This window comes from Bombus vancouverensis, chromosome 6 (assembly GCF_051014615.1).
Source record: "Bombus vancouverensis nearcticus chromosome 6, iyBomVanc1_principal, whole genome shotgun sequence".
NCBI classification, from domain to species: domain Eukaryota; kingdom Metazoa; phylum Arthropoda; class Insecta; order Hymenoptera; family Apidae; genus Bombus; species Bombus vancouverensis.
This window is the reverse complement of record NC_134916.1, coordinates 12,907,583-12,927,621: the sequence shown is the minus strand read 5'-3', so window position 1 is coordinate 12,927,621 and position 20,039 is coordinate 12,907,583. Positions and strand designations below refer to the sequence as shown.

Here is a 20,039-nt window from a genome sequence, read left to right as displayed (position 1 = left end):
AAGAGAATAAAAGAAGCTCCAAATGTATAGTCAAGTAGTCAATTTGCATAGTCAAAATAAAAACATACAAGAAATCCAGTAAGAACTTCTTTTGTTTGACTAAGTGCGCAGGCACAACGCTTATTTACAGGAAAAAATTTTCGCGCAATTTCAATGTCTTTTTCAAATTCTATTAAAGCGATTTTTATCAGACGGTTTTATGTGTACATATATATATATATATACACACACATATACATATACATATATATATACATAAATATATATGGTATATATATATATATTAATCGATAAATAACAATTCGTAAGCCAGTGATTACGAATTAAAAGATAGGATTTCAATCACAGCTTACAAGTACGATAGAAATGTATTATGTAGGGGAGAGAGGTGCACATTTGTTGACAAAACTAATGAGGACATGATCCATCTTGTAAATTACATTATATCATCTATATTACGTGAATTTAACGCGTGAAATTTTTATGGTCCGGTGTGTCTTTCAGTCTCGTGTTTTTTCACCATTAGGATGCAAACCGCTCTCCACCCCTCGTATTCCAACGCTTGCTGGCGTAAACACAGAATCCATCGGAATAGTACTCAAACAATTTAATTTCTATGTACATTAATCTTCTTTTTTTTTTTATCTTTAATAGATTATTAGTTTCGTAAGTGGAAAGAAAACGAATCCACTAATAGAATAACAAAAGCACGTTAAAAGTGAACAATGTCGTTCCATTAATATAATAGAATATTCTCGCTCAAAAACTTCAGACGTCATTGTCTTTGTGTTTGTAGACATGTACGAAATGGACAAAATATCTTCGAAAAGCATCTTCGATACTTTTAAATTGTCTCTATAAATTAGAAAATGGAATAATTCATTAGCAATTTCCATACTCTTCTTCGTTCGATTTCGTCACAAAGAACACATTCACTTCTCACTGGCATCATTTATGATTACGCGGTAATAAAATTAGTCGATCACTGCCGTTGCGAGACAGTGGTAATTACTGTAGTAACAATACAGCTTAGTAATCGCCATTATTGATATTGTTTATGCATATATGTATATGTATATATAATCTGAAGCTGATACATATCCGGATATCCGACATTTCACATATTTTAACTTTTCGTGTTTCCGTGTGCGTACTTCTATATCCATTCCAATAATTCTTATTTACAAAAATGAATCGTCGCCCGATTTTTATTTTTTCTTTCCATAGCATAACGTCTCCTCACTATATCGATAAACTTCTCAAAATTTCTATAACGTCATCAATCACACTCATTACATGGGCATACTATCATAATGCACATGAGCTGCCAATTCCATATAAATGGCAAATAATCATCGAACACAAGCTGCAGAATGCTTTAACAACGAATACATGCTACACAAACTTTTATAATAATAATTAAAACGCACACTGACCGTACATTATCTAGATCATGTTCGCAGAGCGAAATGTATCACGTGAAAAATTCACTAAAAAAAAAAAAAACGCGACACATTGATTAACATATTAGCTAGAATTGAATGCGTTTTTTTTCTTTTTAAATAAATGTTACTAACATTCCAAGGCAAATATTTTAAAGACAGATCAAAATTTAATAATAGCTTTACAAACTTTAGCCCTTGCCTTACAATGAAAACGAATTGGAAATACATGTAATGGAACAATTAAAGAAGATACCAGTTCCATGCACAGAATGCACACAAAAAATAGTCAGGATTAATAATAAAAATAATTAAGGAACAAGTCTTGTATAATCGATACAAGAAAAGAAAATATCAAGTAAATTTTTCAACACATGAATAAAATTAATAAATTTCACTTTGTATTAATTACAAAACAAACGATTGAAAAAAGAAACGCAACGGAAATCACGTATCCTCTACGGATTGATTTGCGATCAGCTCGAGTCTTGCTGGAACATGACCGCCTGTCGTTCTCATAATTGAAAAACGAACGATAAGTCGCGAGTTGTAGCAACTCGTTAAAAGCGAGGAAATGAAAGACACATACATACATTGATCTCGGTCCGATCTATTCGCACCATTTTACAAATATACAAATAATCGTTTTCAAACTCAATCATTGTTCTATCATTAGTAATGGACGATCGGATTCGTCATTGGGACGAGCATAACAACCTTTTCTATACGAAGTACAAGAATGAATAAGAAAACAAAAATATCGTTAAGAAAAGGGGACATACATCCCGAATAAGATAAGGAAACATTTTCTTAATCGCTCACAACCATACTTAACCAGCAGTCAGTCGTGTTGTATTTAAAAACTGGTGACACATGAAAAATCGACTAAAAAAAAGACTACAAGCTAAATTGCAACATAGTTGCAGCATAATCACGCCAACGATATGTGGCTGGATAGCGATATAAATACGGAGACTCTCTCGTTTCCACAAGATTCACTCGCGCAGTTTTCTTTCTTTCTTTCTTTCTTTCACACGTTCTCACTTTCATTCTCTTGCGTGTGCTCCCTTCCTCTCTCCTCTCACGGAGATAACTCCGTTCCTTAATTTTGGAATTCATTACTAATATATACCCTAATCGCGAAATTTGGTGTGTGTGCATATGTTTGTATGTGTATGTTTGTGTCGTATATGTTCCATCGAGAGATCATGCTTACAAACGATACTAGTAACGAAAAAGTAAGAAAACGTAAGAGGCATTAGCTTCTTAAGCATTCGAGTAACACGAAGATTCGTTCTCTTTCCACATGAAAGCATACACACTGGAGGACAACGGGATCTCCTTCCTCTTCTCTTTGTCTTTCCATCACTCTGGTACTCTGAATTTGTTCTCTTTCACTCCGCCAATCGATACCTCTTTTCTATGTTTTCTCTAGGTCTTACATTACCGCGCTCATTCTCTCCTTCCGTCGTAGCATTTGCATTCGCACTCTTTCGCTGTATACAAATCTACCGTCCGATTGTTCGACATTTACTTGCGCTGGCAAGCTTATAAAAGGAACAATATTCTCGGTACATACTCAGTGGGAAGATACAGATAATAACGAGAAAGGAAATCCACAAAGTTAATAGGTTTAGTTCTCATCTCCATTTAAGCGTATTACTTCAAGACATCCGACGGCCAATAACAGCGTAATACATACAGGTGTGAAGAAGCTAGCGACATAACGTTTCTTTGTTAGTTTCTCTTTTTTTCTTTTTTTTGTTTTTTCGTTTTTACATAAATCGTGATACATTCTCTCCTTTCCTTTAGTTTGCAATCTTTCTCTCTCTCTCTCTCTCTCTCTCTCTCTAGTGCACCGCGCTCTCGCTTTCGTTCTAAGTACATCGAACGTTTCGTCGTCGGATGTGCTTGGCCAATAATTAATGGATACAACGTGTACGGGCACTCACGGTACGCTAACACGGTACATCGGTATGGCTCGGCAGTGGTACGCAATCGTTGGCCAGACTAGTAGGAGTTCGGACCTTCAGACACGGTAAAGTTAGTACTCGCCGTCTTCACGCGCAGACAAGTGACAGTCTGTCGATTACATCGCCTCTTAAAATATTCCTGTAAGAAGAAAAACATCTTTGCTAGTCAGCCGATTAAACGACTGTCGATGTTGTTTAACAATTCTCTCTAGTTGATCAATCGATTGCGTTTTGTTACAAATTCATTTGGCGAAGTACTGCCCGAATAGACAAGATTTTACTGTGGAAGAAAATTATGGAAAAGACACGTCACAAAGACATCTAATCTGCCCTTTCTTTACTTTCTTTATCAGTCAACAATTATCTAACGGGATGTAATGACATTACAGCAATAGTTTCATTTTTCACTATCATTATTGCCTTTATCAGTTAAATGGTGTATTTGCTTCTGCCTTTACTACTATACTTATAACGATACATGTGTTTACTTTCAAATAGCAATCTTTTGTACATCTATGAAGTAATACTAAGTTATTGGGAATATTTATAGATAATAATATTTTTAGAAAATCTATCGCTTCTTATATAACTTCTTTATATAACTCCACTTTGTCATACAAACAATTAGTAAAAAATAAAAGGACATATTTTTCCGCGACCACGGTACATACTTTTCGAGAATTTTATAACTTCTCAAAAAGGATTTTATTATCTTAATATCTACGTCCCGTATGTAACATGTATCGTCAGGGAATCCTCCAGGAAAATTTAATATCAAGATATACAGAAAACTCGAGACCAAGAAGTAATTCAATTTTTTATTATTAATCAGCCTGCAAATAAACGAACAATACAAGTTTCTCAATTCATAATATGGTCTGCTCGAGTAAAACGAATAAATTCGTTAGAAACGTATAATTTCCTTCAACGACGTACTTAACGATGTTGAAAATTTGTAACAAAACATCCGGTACTATCAACACATCAAATGTTCTTACTTGCTCGTTTAATCGGCAAGGCTGACAAGATCCTTTTCCCCTTCGCCATCGCGCGCATATTTTCGCGTTAAGTAATCTCTTCACTGCTTGGGTGCATTTTCAGAACATCCACGGGAATTTGCATATATCACATCGTAACGCTCTTCTTCTCGTAACTTCGTGGCACAAACATATTAAATAAGCTCTCGAGAAAGTTTTCCACAAAGTAAGTGCACAGTACTGTATAACTATGTCACGTACAGTTTTATATTCCTTTTTCTGTCTCTCTCTCTCCCTCTCTCTCTCTCTCTCCCTCTCTCTCTCTCTCTCCCTCCATCTCTCTCTCTCTCTCCCTCTCTCTCTATTTTCTTTTGGTTTTAAATCCAGTTGTGTTCGTGTTGATCTAGCAGACAACGATTCGTTCCAAGAAAATTCTGTTTTATTTTCTTTTGTAGAGTTAAACAGAGACGGTAAAAGTTTGTATTTTTATTGCTTTAAAATCAAACCTATATTGATGTATATTCAATTACAAGCATACTTTGGTTCTCTTTTTTTTGTTACATTTCTAATAATTATCTTTGTTTAAACACGTGTGTTTCAAGAATAAAAAAATTACTCCGAAATGAACGAGTCCTTTTATAGACGCTAAGATACGATTCAAGAAAGTTTCCCGAATCTTCGTGTTTTGGGTAGAACACGGATCAACTGTGTCGAATACATGTGTATAATTTGTTGATCTACGTCCTATTCAATTTTCACGGTAGATATTAGAATCTACAGAGGAAAATTTGTAATTTCTCTTTTCTTTGTGTTTCGATATGTTATGTAAAATGTAATTTGAATGATTTCTGCGACGTATAGCTTTTACGTGATAAATTCACGGAAGGCATGAAACCGAAATCGAACTGCTTAGAATTACGATCACTTTTATATCGCTCCATTTCCAGGATATATATTGATAATTTGAACAGTCACTTTGTTATACGAAGCTCGGTAAATGATATGCGACTAACTAAAACAATCGATATAAAGCATATGCAGCTCCGTAGCAAAATAGTTCTCGATATATTTTATGTACAGTCAGTGTAATGTTTTCACGTATAATCGTGTACTTATATAGAATAACGACAGGCAGTGTAGGCGTAAAATAAAATTAGTTAAAAATTGTTAACTAAAATACGGTGAGTGCAATTTAGCACGTATCCGTTGCTACCTACAGATAGCGTTAATACTGTTATACCTCGTGTACCGTACAAGATGAACTTAAAAGGATATAATCTTCCATTAAACAAGAAACTACTTGTCAAACTCTCAGCGCCGGCGAAAAGACAAAACGTTTGGAAGATTCGAATGTGAAACGATGAAATCGAAAGATACGCGCGAAAATGATACGTGAATTTCAATCCTACTCGATCGTCTGCTTCTCGTGATCGTTGAAGGGAAAATAAGAAAAAGTTAACTGAAACGATCACGAACTTGAAAAACGTTGTCCTACTGAATGTGCTTGTAACTGATCGGAGTTAAGCATACGCGAACGCGTTTACCTTTTCAGTTTCATGCCTTTCCAGTCGATCAGACTTCACAAGTAATTTGTTTATAAAGTTCGATACAAGCAGGAGTACGCTACGCTCGTTATCCGGGACTTTGAGTAAAATGAGATCTCAGCTTCAATTTTTTTTTTTTTTTTTACGATTTAATACACGTATCGTAACACATTTTTGCAATGACGGCGTGTTGAAAAGTGCGCCACCGCGGTACAAGATGAAGGAGTCGTAGGCACAAAACGCGTTCTTTCACCATCGGCACGTCAATTCCTTACTGTTATACGCGTATAGTAACGTAGGTGGAGCGATTTACCAGTACTAAACGGTTGGGATCGACGGTTAAAATTATCCTCAGTCAGCAGTGACAAGTTTACAGTGTATTCGGTAACATCGACATTAATAAACGATGTTTGATTCGTTTTAAACGATGATCGTAGACGAAGTGACAATAATAATCAGCTAAACGATAATAATAATAAAATAATAAAATAATATAATAATAATATAATATTAATAATAATCGTAATAATAATTGTAAGAACGAAAAGAAGAAGAGCAAAGTTAATCGTGGTAATAATAACGATAATAATAGCAATAATAATAGCAGTAATAATGATGGCTGTGTGGTGGTTTTAATTTGATAACAACGGCGGCATGACATCGTGACGATGGTGTGCAGCACCGAATCTTGAGAAGCGGCTCGACTTCCGGCATGTAGCAAGGTAACGGCCTCCCTCATTCCGGATCAACTGCAGCTTTTTCTTGTCCACGGGTTTCTTCGCGCACTGCCGCAACACGTTTCCCAAAAAAAAACTTTATCTGCACTTCTGTTACACGCGCACTGTATTGTCCCCCCCAAGACTGACGATAACAGACAGTCACTTTTGTCTTCCACTTTTCTTCTTCTTCCGCTTGAAGAAACAACAGCATCTGCAAATAAACCAAACACTAATAGGACTTAGAGTCGTCTTCTTTTGATCGCCTTACTCTATGACACCAACATGCAGCACGACAAGGCATTCTAAAGCGGCGACAAACCGAGTTCTTTTCTCAAATCAATTTGCTAAAGTATTAAATTCCAAACGAACAATCGACACACAGGCCACTCGTCAAATAAAAAAACATAGAGGAACAAAAAGGCAAACAATGGATCTAGGATTACGGTTACGGCTGGTCATAGAGTTTGATTAGAATCGAAATCGTCATGTGTAAAGTCCATATTCTCTTCTTGACATTAAAGTACATCCGTTACATCGTATATTATGAAACAAAGCAAAGATCATCGAAGTAAAAAAGAAATGAATATTGCAAATAACGTATAACAAGATTAGATAGATAAGGAAAGTCATCGAATATTATATTTTGCCTTTATGTTGCACAAAAGAAAATTCTTTAATGGCCACTTATATCGTGATATTGAAGCAAGTTCAGGAATCGGTCTAGGATCGGCAGTGGACGTAGGAGGGTATAAACTTCGACGTATCATCTTTCCGCATCCACGACAATGCATTTTTGTCGTCGAACATTTCTTTCTGAAATAGGACAGAGAGGACATTTAACACGTATCATGCAAAAAATACTGGTAATACCAAGATTAAAACTGTACAACGAGACAAGGATGTAACTTTTCTATTAATTATCTATCGTATTAGTGTACTCTGTTCAACGTTGGCTTATATTTTTTTTCTAATACAGTCTTATGCTTCTAATACGTCACATATTCATGCACTAGTTATAGAAGCGTTATTGCCTCAATCGTAATTTATCTTTCGCTTATCAAGGAGAGTTAGCAATCTACTAGTCATACAAAAAGAAAGAAAATATATAAAGCAATCGCAATACTAACTTGGTTTCGTCGACCATGTCCACTTCTTGAGGTGCTGTGATTGGCGTATTAGAATGTCCTGCAGTAGGATCATCATTGGCTAGTTCTCCATTCGTCGAGGACACCACCTAAATACATAACAACGTTATCACCCGAAAGATCGGTTCTACATGCATAGACTACTAAAGGATAATCAATTGGTTAAAACAAAAATCTATATCCTCGATATCGATATCTCAAATATGAAATCTTACGATTCCTACCATAAGTTTGAAATATAAAATGCACAGAAAAATACTCTACCAAGCTAATACGAAATACGTGACAAAGATATCTTTATAAACATATACACGTGTATAGATAAAGTTCTACGTCGAAGGTCCAAGCCCATCATTTACATCAATCAACAAATATTTGTAAGGCGTTGTTAATTAAACTCTAAAAATATGGTATAGCTGATCAACTTGGTTAACAAATTACTTGTTTTTACTCGCGTCAATTATGTTCTCTCGAACTTCGGGAAAACATGGGAATAAAGAACAAGAGAAAGAGAAGACACGATTATGGAAATGAAGTGAAGACTGGATTAGTGAAGTAGTAACTGAATTAGAAGTGAATCGATCAACGAAACAAACGTTCGCATGCGGCAACAAACCAATTTGCATAAACTTCTAACTGACCATAATCCGGCGTTGCTTTGTCTAGAAATAGAGCGAACGGTTTACTTCGTGGACGCGTCTGCACGTCACCTTCTCGGGCTAAGAAAATGGGGGAACAAAGGCGACAGATGGATAACACGGGCAGGAGGTGCGCTGTCTCTTCCTATTCAAACGTAAACTTACGCTTAAGAGTTCATCGCACGAGATGAATGACATTACAGACACAAGGCGTGATGTTACTTTCTTTTTTTACTGCTACAAAATCAACACACTTTTGTTTGGCTAAAAATATTGTGCAAAAAGACAAAGTCATGTTCGAATAACTGTAATAACATTACTAAAATTATTTATCAATGAAATGGAAATTATAGATCAAACGGATGAAAAACACATAACAGAAGGGAAGAAGAAGAAAGAAAAAGAAAGTGGCTTTTGGATAGGTAAGTGAAATAGATGGGCACAATGGATTGTACAAAGGATTGGCAGGGTTCACTCACCTGTACAGAACCGTGCCTATCAGCGGGTGTCAATGTACCACCAGCTCCTGATTGCTTCGCAGTATCTGTCCTCGAGGTTCCCACCCATTTACCGCCCCCGCCTCCCACCCCTGGCTCTGTCACATCCTAAAGGAATAAGCACTAAAGACCACTTTTCAACGGCAATAAAAAAAAAAATTAATAAACTTTATGCCACTCGAAGCTGCACCCAAATGTGAAGATCATCAATGACATGAGTTTTATCGTTGTCTGTCGCCCGTTTAGCATGGTATAATTTTCACGATTGTTTGATATTTATATCTAAGATACTAATAGAATACTATGCGAAATTTATTGATAGAATTTTGTGAATGAGATTAAGTGATCTTTAATTTACTCGATACTCGCCAACTAAATACGTGACTAACTACGTTTAAATTTATCGTCGATGATAGAAACAATACTAGAAGGATTGCCAACAGGGATTTCAGATACGGCATGTCCTAAGTCGCTTCTTCACACATGTATTTAAATGTGAAATATAAAAGTTTGCATATTTAACGAAAAAATTAATGAAATTCAAATTGCTCTTAGTACCGTTACTTCAAATCAAGCTGTGTCATTGGAAATCGTCATGACTGCTTCGAAGCAGAAGAAAGAAAGAAAGAAAAAAAAACGCTGGTTTATCTGATATGATAACCGGCCATTGCATACATTCACGTAACTACAATTTTATCCCGAATCATCTACGATAAGATAGAACATGCATGAAGAAGTAAGACCAGCGTATTACAAGATTTTGGTGGCTTACGTAGTTGCCTTGCATTTCGATGTGAACCTCATCCAACGTGAGGACTACATTTTCCTCAAAATCATCGCATTCCTACACATCGATGATTTCCATGTTTCGCAAAGAAACAAAATCGTATATGTAATACTTTTTTTTTTTTAGAAAGTCCAACTATCTTCGAATATGCTTCGAACGTTTTCGGCAAAAGTCCTGAATCAAATTTCTACTTTTGTATCTTAACATTTATTATCTCAAGAACGTTCCCTTTTCGACAACTCAATTGCAAACAGCTTTCGTGAAATTTGTTTAAAAATATATGTATATATATATTTGTATTTTTTTATTTACTTATATATATATATATACCGACGAGGTGTATACTCATGCTGTTATTTAAGATAGGTAAGCTTCACACAACCATGCTTGTTTCTTGTTTCAAAAGAAAAAAAAAAAAAGAAAAATAGAATATCGAAATGAAAGCGTATACGTACCTTGTACGGGTGCCGATCACGATTCGGAGATACAATAATCTCTTGTCCAGTCTGCAGGGATCCAACAGGTGTGGACTGAAAACGAAACACAAATATTACATTCAGTGGAGTGTATTGTTTATCAGACGATGTTTACAGATAGATCAATTTCGTATAACATACTTGAAGACAGAAATGAAATAATAATTGACGGTAACATTGGACATTATTATTTCGTACATTGCTCTTCGAACTGGAGAAGATAAAACGGACATCCATATTCAAATAAAAATACGACATTACCATGACTAATATTATCTGCAAACGTGAAGCATTCTAAATTAACTGGTAGAAACATGCTATACCATTCATTCACTGTAAGGATGAAAAGAGTATTACCATAGAGAAGATAGTTCCCATACAGATTAGAAATCTAATCTACGTTACAGTACTGGCATTCAATGTTCTACAAAGGAATAAAAAGTTTTTTAACCTGTTTACCGGTTCGTTTATTAATACGAAACTATATTTTACAATTATATGCTCTATAATTATAAAATTCTAAAATTAAAGATCGATGGTAAAGACAAATCAATTTCAATCGGATTATTTTCCCCTGTAGATGTAAATATAATTTCCTCTGTTAACAAATTAAAGAAAAATGGCAAGGTAAACGACGCACTTACCATACTATTTAAATATAAATACTATATGTATATAAATATTGCGAAAGAATCTTGGTACAAGCATAAAATAAATAATTGAACATAGGGGCAGGGAAGGAAATATGCATGCTTAAGTGGTGAATGCAACTCTTGCGGACGTAAATGCGAATCTCGGTCAGAACGAGATATCGTGTCTCTAAGGAGGAATAACATTTTCATGCTCAACGAAATAAAAGTCGATAAGCTCCCAGTATCGTTCCATGCGCTTTACGAGCGATTCTCTCCGAGCAGGAATACACGCTTCTTTGACAAACTATCTTGGTACAGCGTCGTCCTTTTTGTATACATTAATAGAAAGTCGGTGTACTTTTTTCAAATAATTTCGATATTCAAGCTGTCGAACACGCACACGTCTGCGTACAGGTAATAAAAACGTGAACTTCGCGTACAGTTTATCACCCACCTTATCAGATTTAGTCTTTCCAATGTGAGAGGGAGGAGCCGTCCTCAGAGCTCTAAGTTGATCGAAGTTGTGTGGCTAGAGGTTTATTGGGAGCAGCATGCAAACGTTAAAAATCAGTGAAACATGTTTTTCACCAAAAATAAAGACGTAGGGCCGATGTAAAGAAGGAATTCCTCAGGACGACCTACTTACCCAGAAGAGACGATATCTCGAAGTTTCTACGCGATTATCGCTAAAACTACTATGTACAATATAATGAATACGCTCGACGAGCCGCACGAATGAAACAGATATAATCAAGAGGTATCATTGATAAAAAAAATCTTTTAATTTACGTAATCAAATAAATAAATGTGAACATTATTGTACATTGCGTTAATCGTAAATTGGCAATCGTTCGAATATGTAAACAGAAAGAAAAAAAGAAGGAAAAGAAAAAAAGAGAACTCCACTATAGGTTTTGATATCGACTCTTGCGATACGTGCTTCGTCCCTGGACATAATCGACCATCATGTAACTCTCCTGTTATTCTGTCTTCCTTTCTTGCATGCATTGCGAAGGGGTAAAAGAGAAAGTGACGTATACAGGGATCACTTGTTCGTCAATGGATCACGTACCATCGTCTTGCCAGTCCAGTCGAATTCTCCGTCGTCGACAAAACCTCGTTTCTCATACAGGTCGTGGAAAAGGTTTCTCAGGTACTCGTAGTCGGGCGTCTCGAAGAAATCCAATCTACGCACATACCGCAAGTACGTAGCCATTTCCTCGGGATGTCCATCGCAGAGAACCTCGATCGGCGTGTTCCGCTTCGTATCGCCGATCTTTTGATATCGTTCTTTCAACGTGTCCGCTTTCAGCCCTTGCCACGGAAGGCTACCGCGCAGGAAGTACATCAGCATGTTCCCTAACGCTTCTAGGTCGTCTCTTCTACTCTGCTCTAATTACAAAAATACGAAAATTAAAAATTTTGCATCGGTGGTGTTCGTATAAATTTTTGCCTCGGTCTATGGTTACAGCGAAGGCGTTTTCTGACGAGCTGGCGTTCTAAAAGATACGTCAAAACAATTTTATGAGAATACAACATATATATTCTATCGTATATGATGTACATTGTTCTTCAAATGTTTCATTCGTCCGAGCATATATCCGCTATAACCATAGTATAATACCAAAAGTCTATATGACGCACGAGAACCAGGACTCATTTTTTTCTCGAAATATAATCAAGAGATATAAACGACGTAACAATTGTCCGCGGGCAAAGCAGAAACGTTGCCGCGAACGTTGCGAAGAAACATTCTTGGTGGATTTAATATAGCGTAGCGCGGCGCGTGCTCGCTTACAAACTTTCTCCGGGTCTGTGAAGAACGAGCAAGCGGCGAAGTTTGAAAAGTTTGTGCAGATGGGCCGGCGGCCAGGTTGTTGTTGTAGCCGTCGTCTTATGCACGGATATCTAAACCGAGGTAAAAGTTACCTTTTCCAAGATGCGTGTTGATGCTCATATAACGCGCTGTGCCCGTCAGACTCTTGTGTTCCCGGTACGGTATGTGTTTGTTCGTCTCCAGGTCTATGTACTCTTTGGCCAGTCCGAAATCGATGATGTGGATAATCTTTTCCCGTTTGGTTGTGCATCGTCCTATCAGGAAGTTTTCCGGCTTGATATCACGGTAGATCAAATGCCGACTATGAACGTATTCTATCCTATGAAGCTGTGGAGAAGCAATATTTCAATTAATACAAACAAACTTATCATCTAGTATACCTATATCAAAATTAATTATCGCTTTAAACGGGAAATCTACGTTAGCAACGTCATAACGTAGCAAAATCGTTGATTTAATTTAGACGAGACGATTCTTCGACGATTTAAAATTCGAACAAACATAAAATTGATACATTAATATCACTTACGATCTGTGTGGCGATTTTGAGAACGGTCTTTAGGGTAAACCTCCTACCGCAGAGGTCGAATAGGTCCTCTAGACTCGGTCCGAGAAGTTCCATTACCAGAGCGTTGTACTTCCCACAAGGACCGAAGTAGTATACTTCTGGTATACCCTCTGTGCACGATTAATCACATTGATCGATCAGAATATTAATTATTTCAATAGAACTTCAACGTTTAGATTACAGATACTCACCATGTGTACCTAATAATTTGTAAAACCTATATTCTAAATGTAGCTGCGGCGCCTTTGACCTCATTGGTTCCTGAAAAGTCCAAAAGAGACGTCGTTTTAAAATAAAAGTTCACGACCAGAAAATTGTATGAAGTTAATGGGTTCTTATTTTTATATATCCACGAACTGAACGAGATTTCTCTCGGAGGTTGTTAGAATCGACGGAAAGACAAATTGTTAAAAGCAATTAAGCAACTTCCACGTATCTTTCTCTATCGTTAAAATGGAATTACGCTAACGGGAGGACTCTAGACAAAAGTCGTGACTGTCTCAAATTTTAATGAACTCACCAATTTAATCGCTACATGCTCGTTATTGTAGAGGTTCTTCCCTGAAACAAAACCAAAGGTAAAAGGTTTACGTATGCATTCTACGATTGTACCAATTACACGGATTATGCACGCGCTATCGATTTCATTAATACCTTTTTAGCGTCGTAAATACATACTGTTACAATATTTCATGGATTGCGCGGACTTATATATGTATATGCATATAAGTATAATGCATACGTATATGTATATATTAATTATGCTCGTTTTACGCAATAAGAAATATCAATTCGAGTGTATCTCATTCGTGTTTATTAACTTTTTGCTTTATCTGTGTATTAATAAATATGAAACTGATAGACATGAGCTGCGATTAATTACGAGAAAAAAGAAGCGCGAGAAACAGCATCGTACACGTCGTATTAATTCTGTCACGTTCGTCTCCGCCTCCATTTCGACAGCACCGTAATCGCGCAATAATTCTCCATCGAGGGACGACCTCCTCCGTTGATTGCACCTCGCGTGAGAAATTGGATTGACCAGATTTGTGGGCTAACGTGTGCGGTTGTTGTGGTATCATGGTTACTGGTTATTAATGCACACAAAGCTTTCTCGCTGCTTTTGAATTTATAATAATTCAATTTACACGCAAACAAAACGAAATTCATTAGACTGTATCTACAGTGAATCCGTGTTTTGACCAATTATCGTCCTGACGAGTGAAATACTTTAGTACGAAGTGCACCTATCCTATGTTTTAAAATCCAATCGTGGACTTTGCATAGAATAGCGAAATCCGATGGATATTACGAGACACAATTAGTCTCTGATATAATAACGAAAGAAAGAGAAAATACCTGAGAGCTAGTAAGAACAAATCTAAGAAACGAGTTATTTGAATCAGCGCAGATGTATTGTGTAAGAAGTAATACAATAAGGAACAAATAACTCTCAGAGATAGCGTAATATGTACATGCGATTGAATTGAATTGACAATACCAACACTGAACATACTTCTTTTGTTTTGACGAGTGCAAGTTATTTCACTGTCTATCGCGATTAAAAACTGATGAAATAGTTTTGTTTCTAAACGTAGATCGCTTAAAATTTTGGCCAATTACAAAACAAATGACCTATCTAGATTTAAATAAGCCTACCTTACCCTACCCATAGGAATCTATATTTTTCACTGTCCTGGCATATTCGTTGAAACGACAACTCGTCAGAACACATTGCGATCGTAGCCTTACGCGAACAAAATTCTGTCGATGCATCAACGAGGATCGTGACACGAAAGTGGTTTCCAAAACATTCACCAACGAATAAAATCTCGTCGTCCGTCGAATTCGTATGCGCCAGGACAAAGATACTCCCTCGGTGACCTTATGAACGCCAACTTCGTGACGAGAATCTTTGTACGGCGAGGCAAAGTCTCCAACAACTTCGCTTTGCAAACTATTGTTCAGTTATATCGTCGGGGAATAAGGAAACGGAGACGTTCGAGAACGAAAGTACTTTTCCTACTTCTGAATAGCGATTGAGAAGTTGTTTGGTAGTTAAACAAGCGTATATCAAGCCACGACAGTCGGTAACACGCGTTTCATCAACACACGAGCATTTGACATTGCAAAGAGATTCTTCGGTATACGGGACGACTTCACAGGGGAACGTAATTTTGTGAGCTCTCCAATTATTCACTGACATTAACCACTAAAGTCGTTTAGTCGAGGACCTATACAGTTCGAAATTCGAATCATTGTACTGATTCGAACGACGCAGAGTTTCCAGGCGCCACTCTAATCGCAGTCGATACAACTCGCAACGACAGCATGAAAATCGATCGTAAGCGGACCAAATCGTTGGTTAAGACCTTTGTTTTTTCAGACTCCAAGTGTAAATCTACATATATATATATTCAACAAATTTGTACAAGATTTGAAAATTTAAATAGAAAAGATCTTTGTTCGTGCCAGGTATTTTCTCTACCGATCCACGTTAAGTAGCGTCGATCGTTTGTGCTTGATTCTTAGAATCTACGATTTAAAGAGTCTTACGTGAGATCACGATATCTACAAGTCACGAACCTCGACATACTGTCGGTCAAAAGTTTTAAAGAAGCCCCACATGTATTTTATACGTATAGAATCAGCGAATTTATTTGTTGAACTATTTCAATTTAATATCCCAGAAGGATCCTTCGGAAGTAATTCTCCCGTACAAGATTGCTCTAGGTGAACTTGAATGCTCAATGGCGAGCCAGATTTGCAAAAGTGTATTTTTCTCGTGGCTCTACAACGACCAATTATATGTTCAGCGATAATACATTGTAATTATTGTAATCGTGTTATTCGTTTAGCTGCTTTCGTCGTGCATGAGATCAAAGACTCGATGTATCTTAATATACAAATAAATAAATTTTGTTGAAAGATAACTGTAGGATTAGCTATCACCGTGTACAATTCTTTATTCGAAAATCTATCGATGTGAAGGAAATTACTATCGATATCCACAGTTTTAATTTTTCAATTGAAAATTGTACTGGCAGAAAATGCAGACAGATAGGAGCAAGTTAAGTATAAGAGTTAGGATTAAACATTTGTTATCGTGTTATTAACAGTCACCTAGTCTGACGTAGACCTACATATTATATCTATTTATTGCTCTTATCAAATATTATTCCGTTTTATAAAATTGTAATTTTTTAACCTTTCCTCTGTCCACCATTAATTTCAGATACAACTGGAACTTAGATACAAAGTAGACCCAAATTTTTGACCGATAATGTATGCGATAAGTCGCGTAAGCCTACTCAAGAAACCGACACGGTTCAACTTCGCCAAAAGAGGAACTTAGACTAAACCTGCGATTCTTACGATAGCACCATCAGGCTCACGCGAATCCGGTCGATTAAGGAGGACAATTGGAATCTCGATCTGGAATCAGAGTCTCGCGGATCGCGAATGAATTACACGCGAATGTAATTGACGAGTATGTCACGACGTTGAATCAGTACCGGATCTCACGTGCCGACCGAGACGAGCTTAATTCATGCGCGTGAACACGAATAGACGTGTGGTTCTCATCTAGCATTAGCACGTGACGATTCTAACAGAGTGAATACGCGGTAAGGATTCTCGGTTACCAGCTACAAATCGTACCGATTGAAAAGAAAATATACTCAGCTGATTAATGCTATCGAAGATCTAACGTCACGTAGAATATATTTCCTAACGCGTATCCATCCGGTCGAGCTTCCGTTCTGATTTGTGTCGATCCATTGAGTGAAGACGCTGAAACGTGCATGGTCATACGAAATGCAACGACTAGAGAGATTTCTCTCGTTGCGAAAACGTGGCCATAATCACAGGCAAGGAAACCGGATGCAAACGGACAGTCACGTATGCTTAATTAAACAATTAATCGAACCGAGACGTTATCACGGGATTTCATACAGTAGATAATCTCTCGTTGAATTATCGGCAATGATTAAGTTTGATAGTTTGATCGGAATGTAAACGATGATCGATGAGTTTCCGGAGCAGATTGTTACGAAATAAACGAGATTAGAACGAGCGTACAGCAACCTTGGTCAAGTCTTGGTCTACGACAAATCACCGACCAAAGTAAAATAAAGAAAGATAAATGTTCATCCAGCTGAAAAAGACGTGCTCTTGTTTCCGCCAAAGCTTTTCCTACACAGAGCAGCTACACGTTGATCCAATTTCACTAAGAAGATAGTCGACAATGGAAAATATGTCACCAGGAAACCGCAAGACCCGCGGAAATTATTACAGCTCCGAATACCGTGGAAAAATTGATTTGTCCTCAAAAATAGGCCGACTCCCGCAGAGCCGCCGCGATAAACTCTCCGAAATATTCCGAGCGTCTTTATAACTAAAACGATGTCTACGATGTCTGAACGAACGTTCTTCTATTCGAAGCTCTCCTCTCCTAATTTTCTCTTTGATTAACCAATTAATTATGAATCATACTTTTACGGTGTAAACACATATAGCTAGAAAACTCGATGCTGGTAAGGTCAATAAAATTAATTCAATTAAATAAAATCTTAAATATACGAATAGAAGATCTGTGCATTAAAAAATGCAATAAAATGATCTTTGAAAAATACACCCATGCTCTAATTATTGAAAACTACGCACATAATTAATTTTAGATTCTCCTTTGGAAAACGAAAAAAAAAAAAAAGTGAAAGCGTGTACAATCGCGAAATGCACGATAGGTTTTCGAAACGAAACGCGACTCGCGAGATGGTTCAACACCGAGGAGGTACGACTGCCGTGTTGTGCTCGTCTCAAAACCGAATCGCCGTAACTCGCGATCGCTTTCTCCCGCTTTCGTTCCGAGCTTCCACGATCGATGCCAATTACATAAAGCAGAAATTACGAAACGATCCCGGCCCGTACAGTTTGTTTTTCGCAAGGTTTAGAGATCGGTCGCGTATAATGCGTGGAACTCGCTTAAAATTCACGCCTACGACCGACCGCACGTTTTACATGCCGACAATTAACGCGTCCGTAGCTCGTGCTCACTCGCATGCCTACTAATTGCAAATTAATACTCGGATATTATCGACAGCAGCTGTATTTTACAACGCGCCTCTCGTTCTTTCCCTGCTCGTCTATACGTGTGATTCAATTTAACCATTTACTCGCGTGAAAACCTGCCGACCCCGAGGGCGAAACTCGATTAACGATAATAATGAAACGGTTCCAGGGCAAAGAGAGCATATTTTATTTTTCGCTTTTAAACATTTTTTTCATTTTCTTTTTAACGGCAGCGATCTCTCGGACCAGCAGCCTTTTACTTGTCGCACGATCGAGCAACGATGAAACACACGGTTACAACGGGTCACCATACTGCCTCTGGTCGACGTTTCGAAATTTTCTCGACGATCGATCAATTACGATGCAAGATTCAATCGCTGCAGGCCACAAAATCGATTCCGTGATGTCCACGATGTCGTGATTATCGAGTTTTCAGGCTTCCGCAACCTTGATGACGGAGTAGTAGTTCATTCCAGGGGAACAGCTTTTTGGCTTGAAAATGATGACGCCATTGAATTGCATCGAGATATTGGTAAGAAAATTGGATGAGAAGGGTGCTTGTCAACAAATTTTAATTCGAAGAGTTAACTAGGAATTTAATCTCTCGTTTCGATCGAATTTGAACCGGATGAAATCAGAAAGCTCTTGCGCAATCTTACTAATACAGCCAACCCACCTATAACACATTAAACAAAAGCAAAACAGTACGATGGAAACATTCGTACTATATGAATCACCAATTGACAATGATCGTTCAAGTTTATTAAGTCGTGCTATATAGAACCGCATCGCAATTTTTGCACCGTGTATCGAAACCATGCTTTTTGAGTATCGTATTATAAGAAGGTTGAATGTATATATCCGAGTACAAAATTGTTTCTAAAGTTCAATTTCTTTTATTACCAAATTTATTACTGCGATAGAAAGGACTCTATCTGTCAGTATTGGTACCGTGCAATTTGCAACTTGTATAATATATATTTTATACTTTACAAGCGATATTTTACAATTTTAAAATATATATATTTTATACTTTACAAGTGATATTTTACAAGTTACAAATTACACGTTACCAATACCGACAGAGTCCCTTCTATCGCACTAATAAATTTGGTAATAAAAGAAATTGAATTTTAGAAACAATTTTAAGTAGCCGTCACTTGATTATTCTAAGTGATGTAAAATTGCAGAATTACAGAGAAGCCCGCAACATACAACATGCAACTTGTCAATTTGCTAATATTACCGGTTAGTAAATTATCATGCGACAGAGGCCAGGTTGGTTTATTCTCACCATTTAACATTATTCACAAAAGAGGATGACCAATGATTCGGGAATGAGCAAACGTTTGTGGCAGAGTATCGATAACGAGCTGGAAACCATTCGGAGAATAGCTCGTATATCGCTTTAAACACATTAGAAAATAACGTGAAAAAAATAAGTTTTTCTAAAAGCTAGTAAAATACATCGCAAATTTGTGACACTGTGTAGCAAATATAATAATACATAAAAGAGAACGAATTTATATTGCAGTTCAATATCTGCACCATCTACTACGGCATTATCTTTGCGATGCCAATCTCAATTTTGTCGATATTTCAATTAATAACAAGTACCAATAACATTCACTAATAACGATTCGTATAAAGATATCGGCGAGAAAACAATCGAAAAAACAGTGGAACAGTCACAACACAAGCAACAGATATGTAGATACGAAACGAAGGATCGAA

General features: G+C 36.9%; 1 protein-coding gene across 9 annotated transcripts in view; it reads right to left on the bottom strand.

Annotated features, from left to right (window-relative positions):
• Window positions 1-74: 74 nt before the first annotated feature.
• Window positions 75-20,039, bottom strand: part of gish (casein kinase I gish) — a 63,388-nt gene continuing 43,423 nt past the window's right edge. For 2 of the 9 annotated variants that reach the window (XM_033332130.2, XM_076619538.1), the window contains exons 2-10: window positions 13,756-13,796; window positions 13,427-13,496; window positions 13,197-13,345; window positions 12,760-12,994; window positions 11,903-12,222; window positions 10,178-10,252; window positions 8,918-9,043; window positions 7,783-7,889; window positions 75-6,884 (exon numbers count right to left, since the gene is read on the bottom strand). In XM_033332130.2, coding sequence (XP_033188021.1) covers window positions 6,815-6,884; window positions 7,783-7,889; window positions 8,918-9,043; window positions 10,178-10,252; window positions 11,903-12,222; window positions 12,760-12,994; window positions 13,197-13,345; window positions 13,427-13,496; window positions 13,756-13,796 — 1,193 coding nt within the window. In that variant the 3' untranslated portion in view covers window positions 75-6,814. Of the gene's footprint in view, window positions 6,885-7,266; window positions 7,469-7,782; window positions 7,890-8,917; window positions 9,044-10,177; window positions 10,253-11,284; window positions 11,360-11,902; window positions 12,223-12,759; window positions 12,995-13,196; window positions 13,346-13,426; window positions 13,497-13,755; window positions 13,797-20,039 lie in introns of those variants that run through there. The other 7 variants (XR_013058699.1, XM_033332126.2, XM_033332140.2 and 4 more) reach the window with 7 other exon arrangements.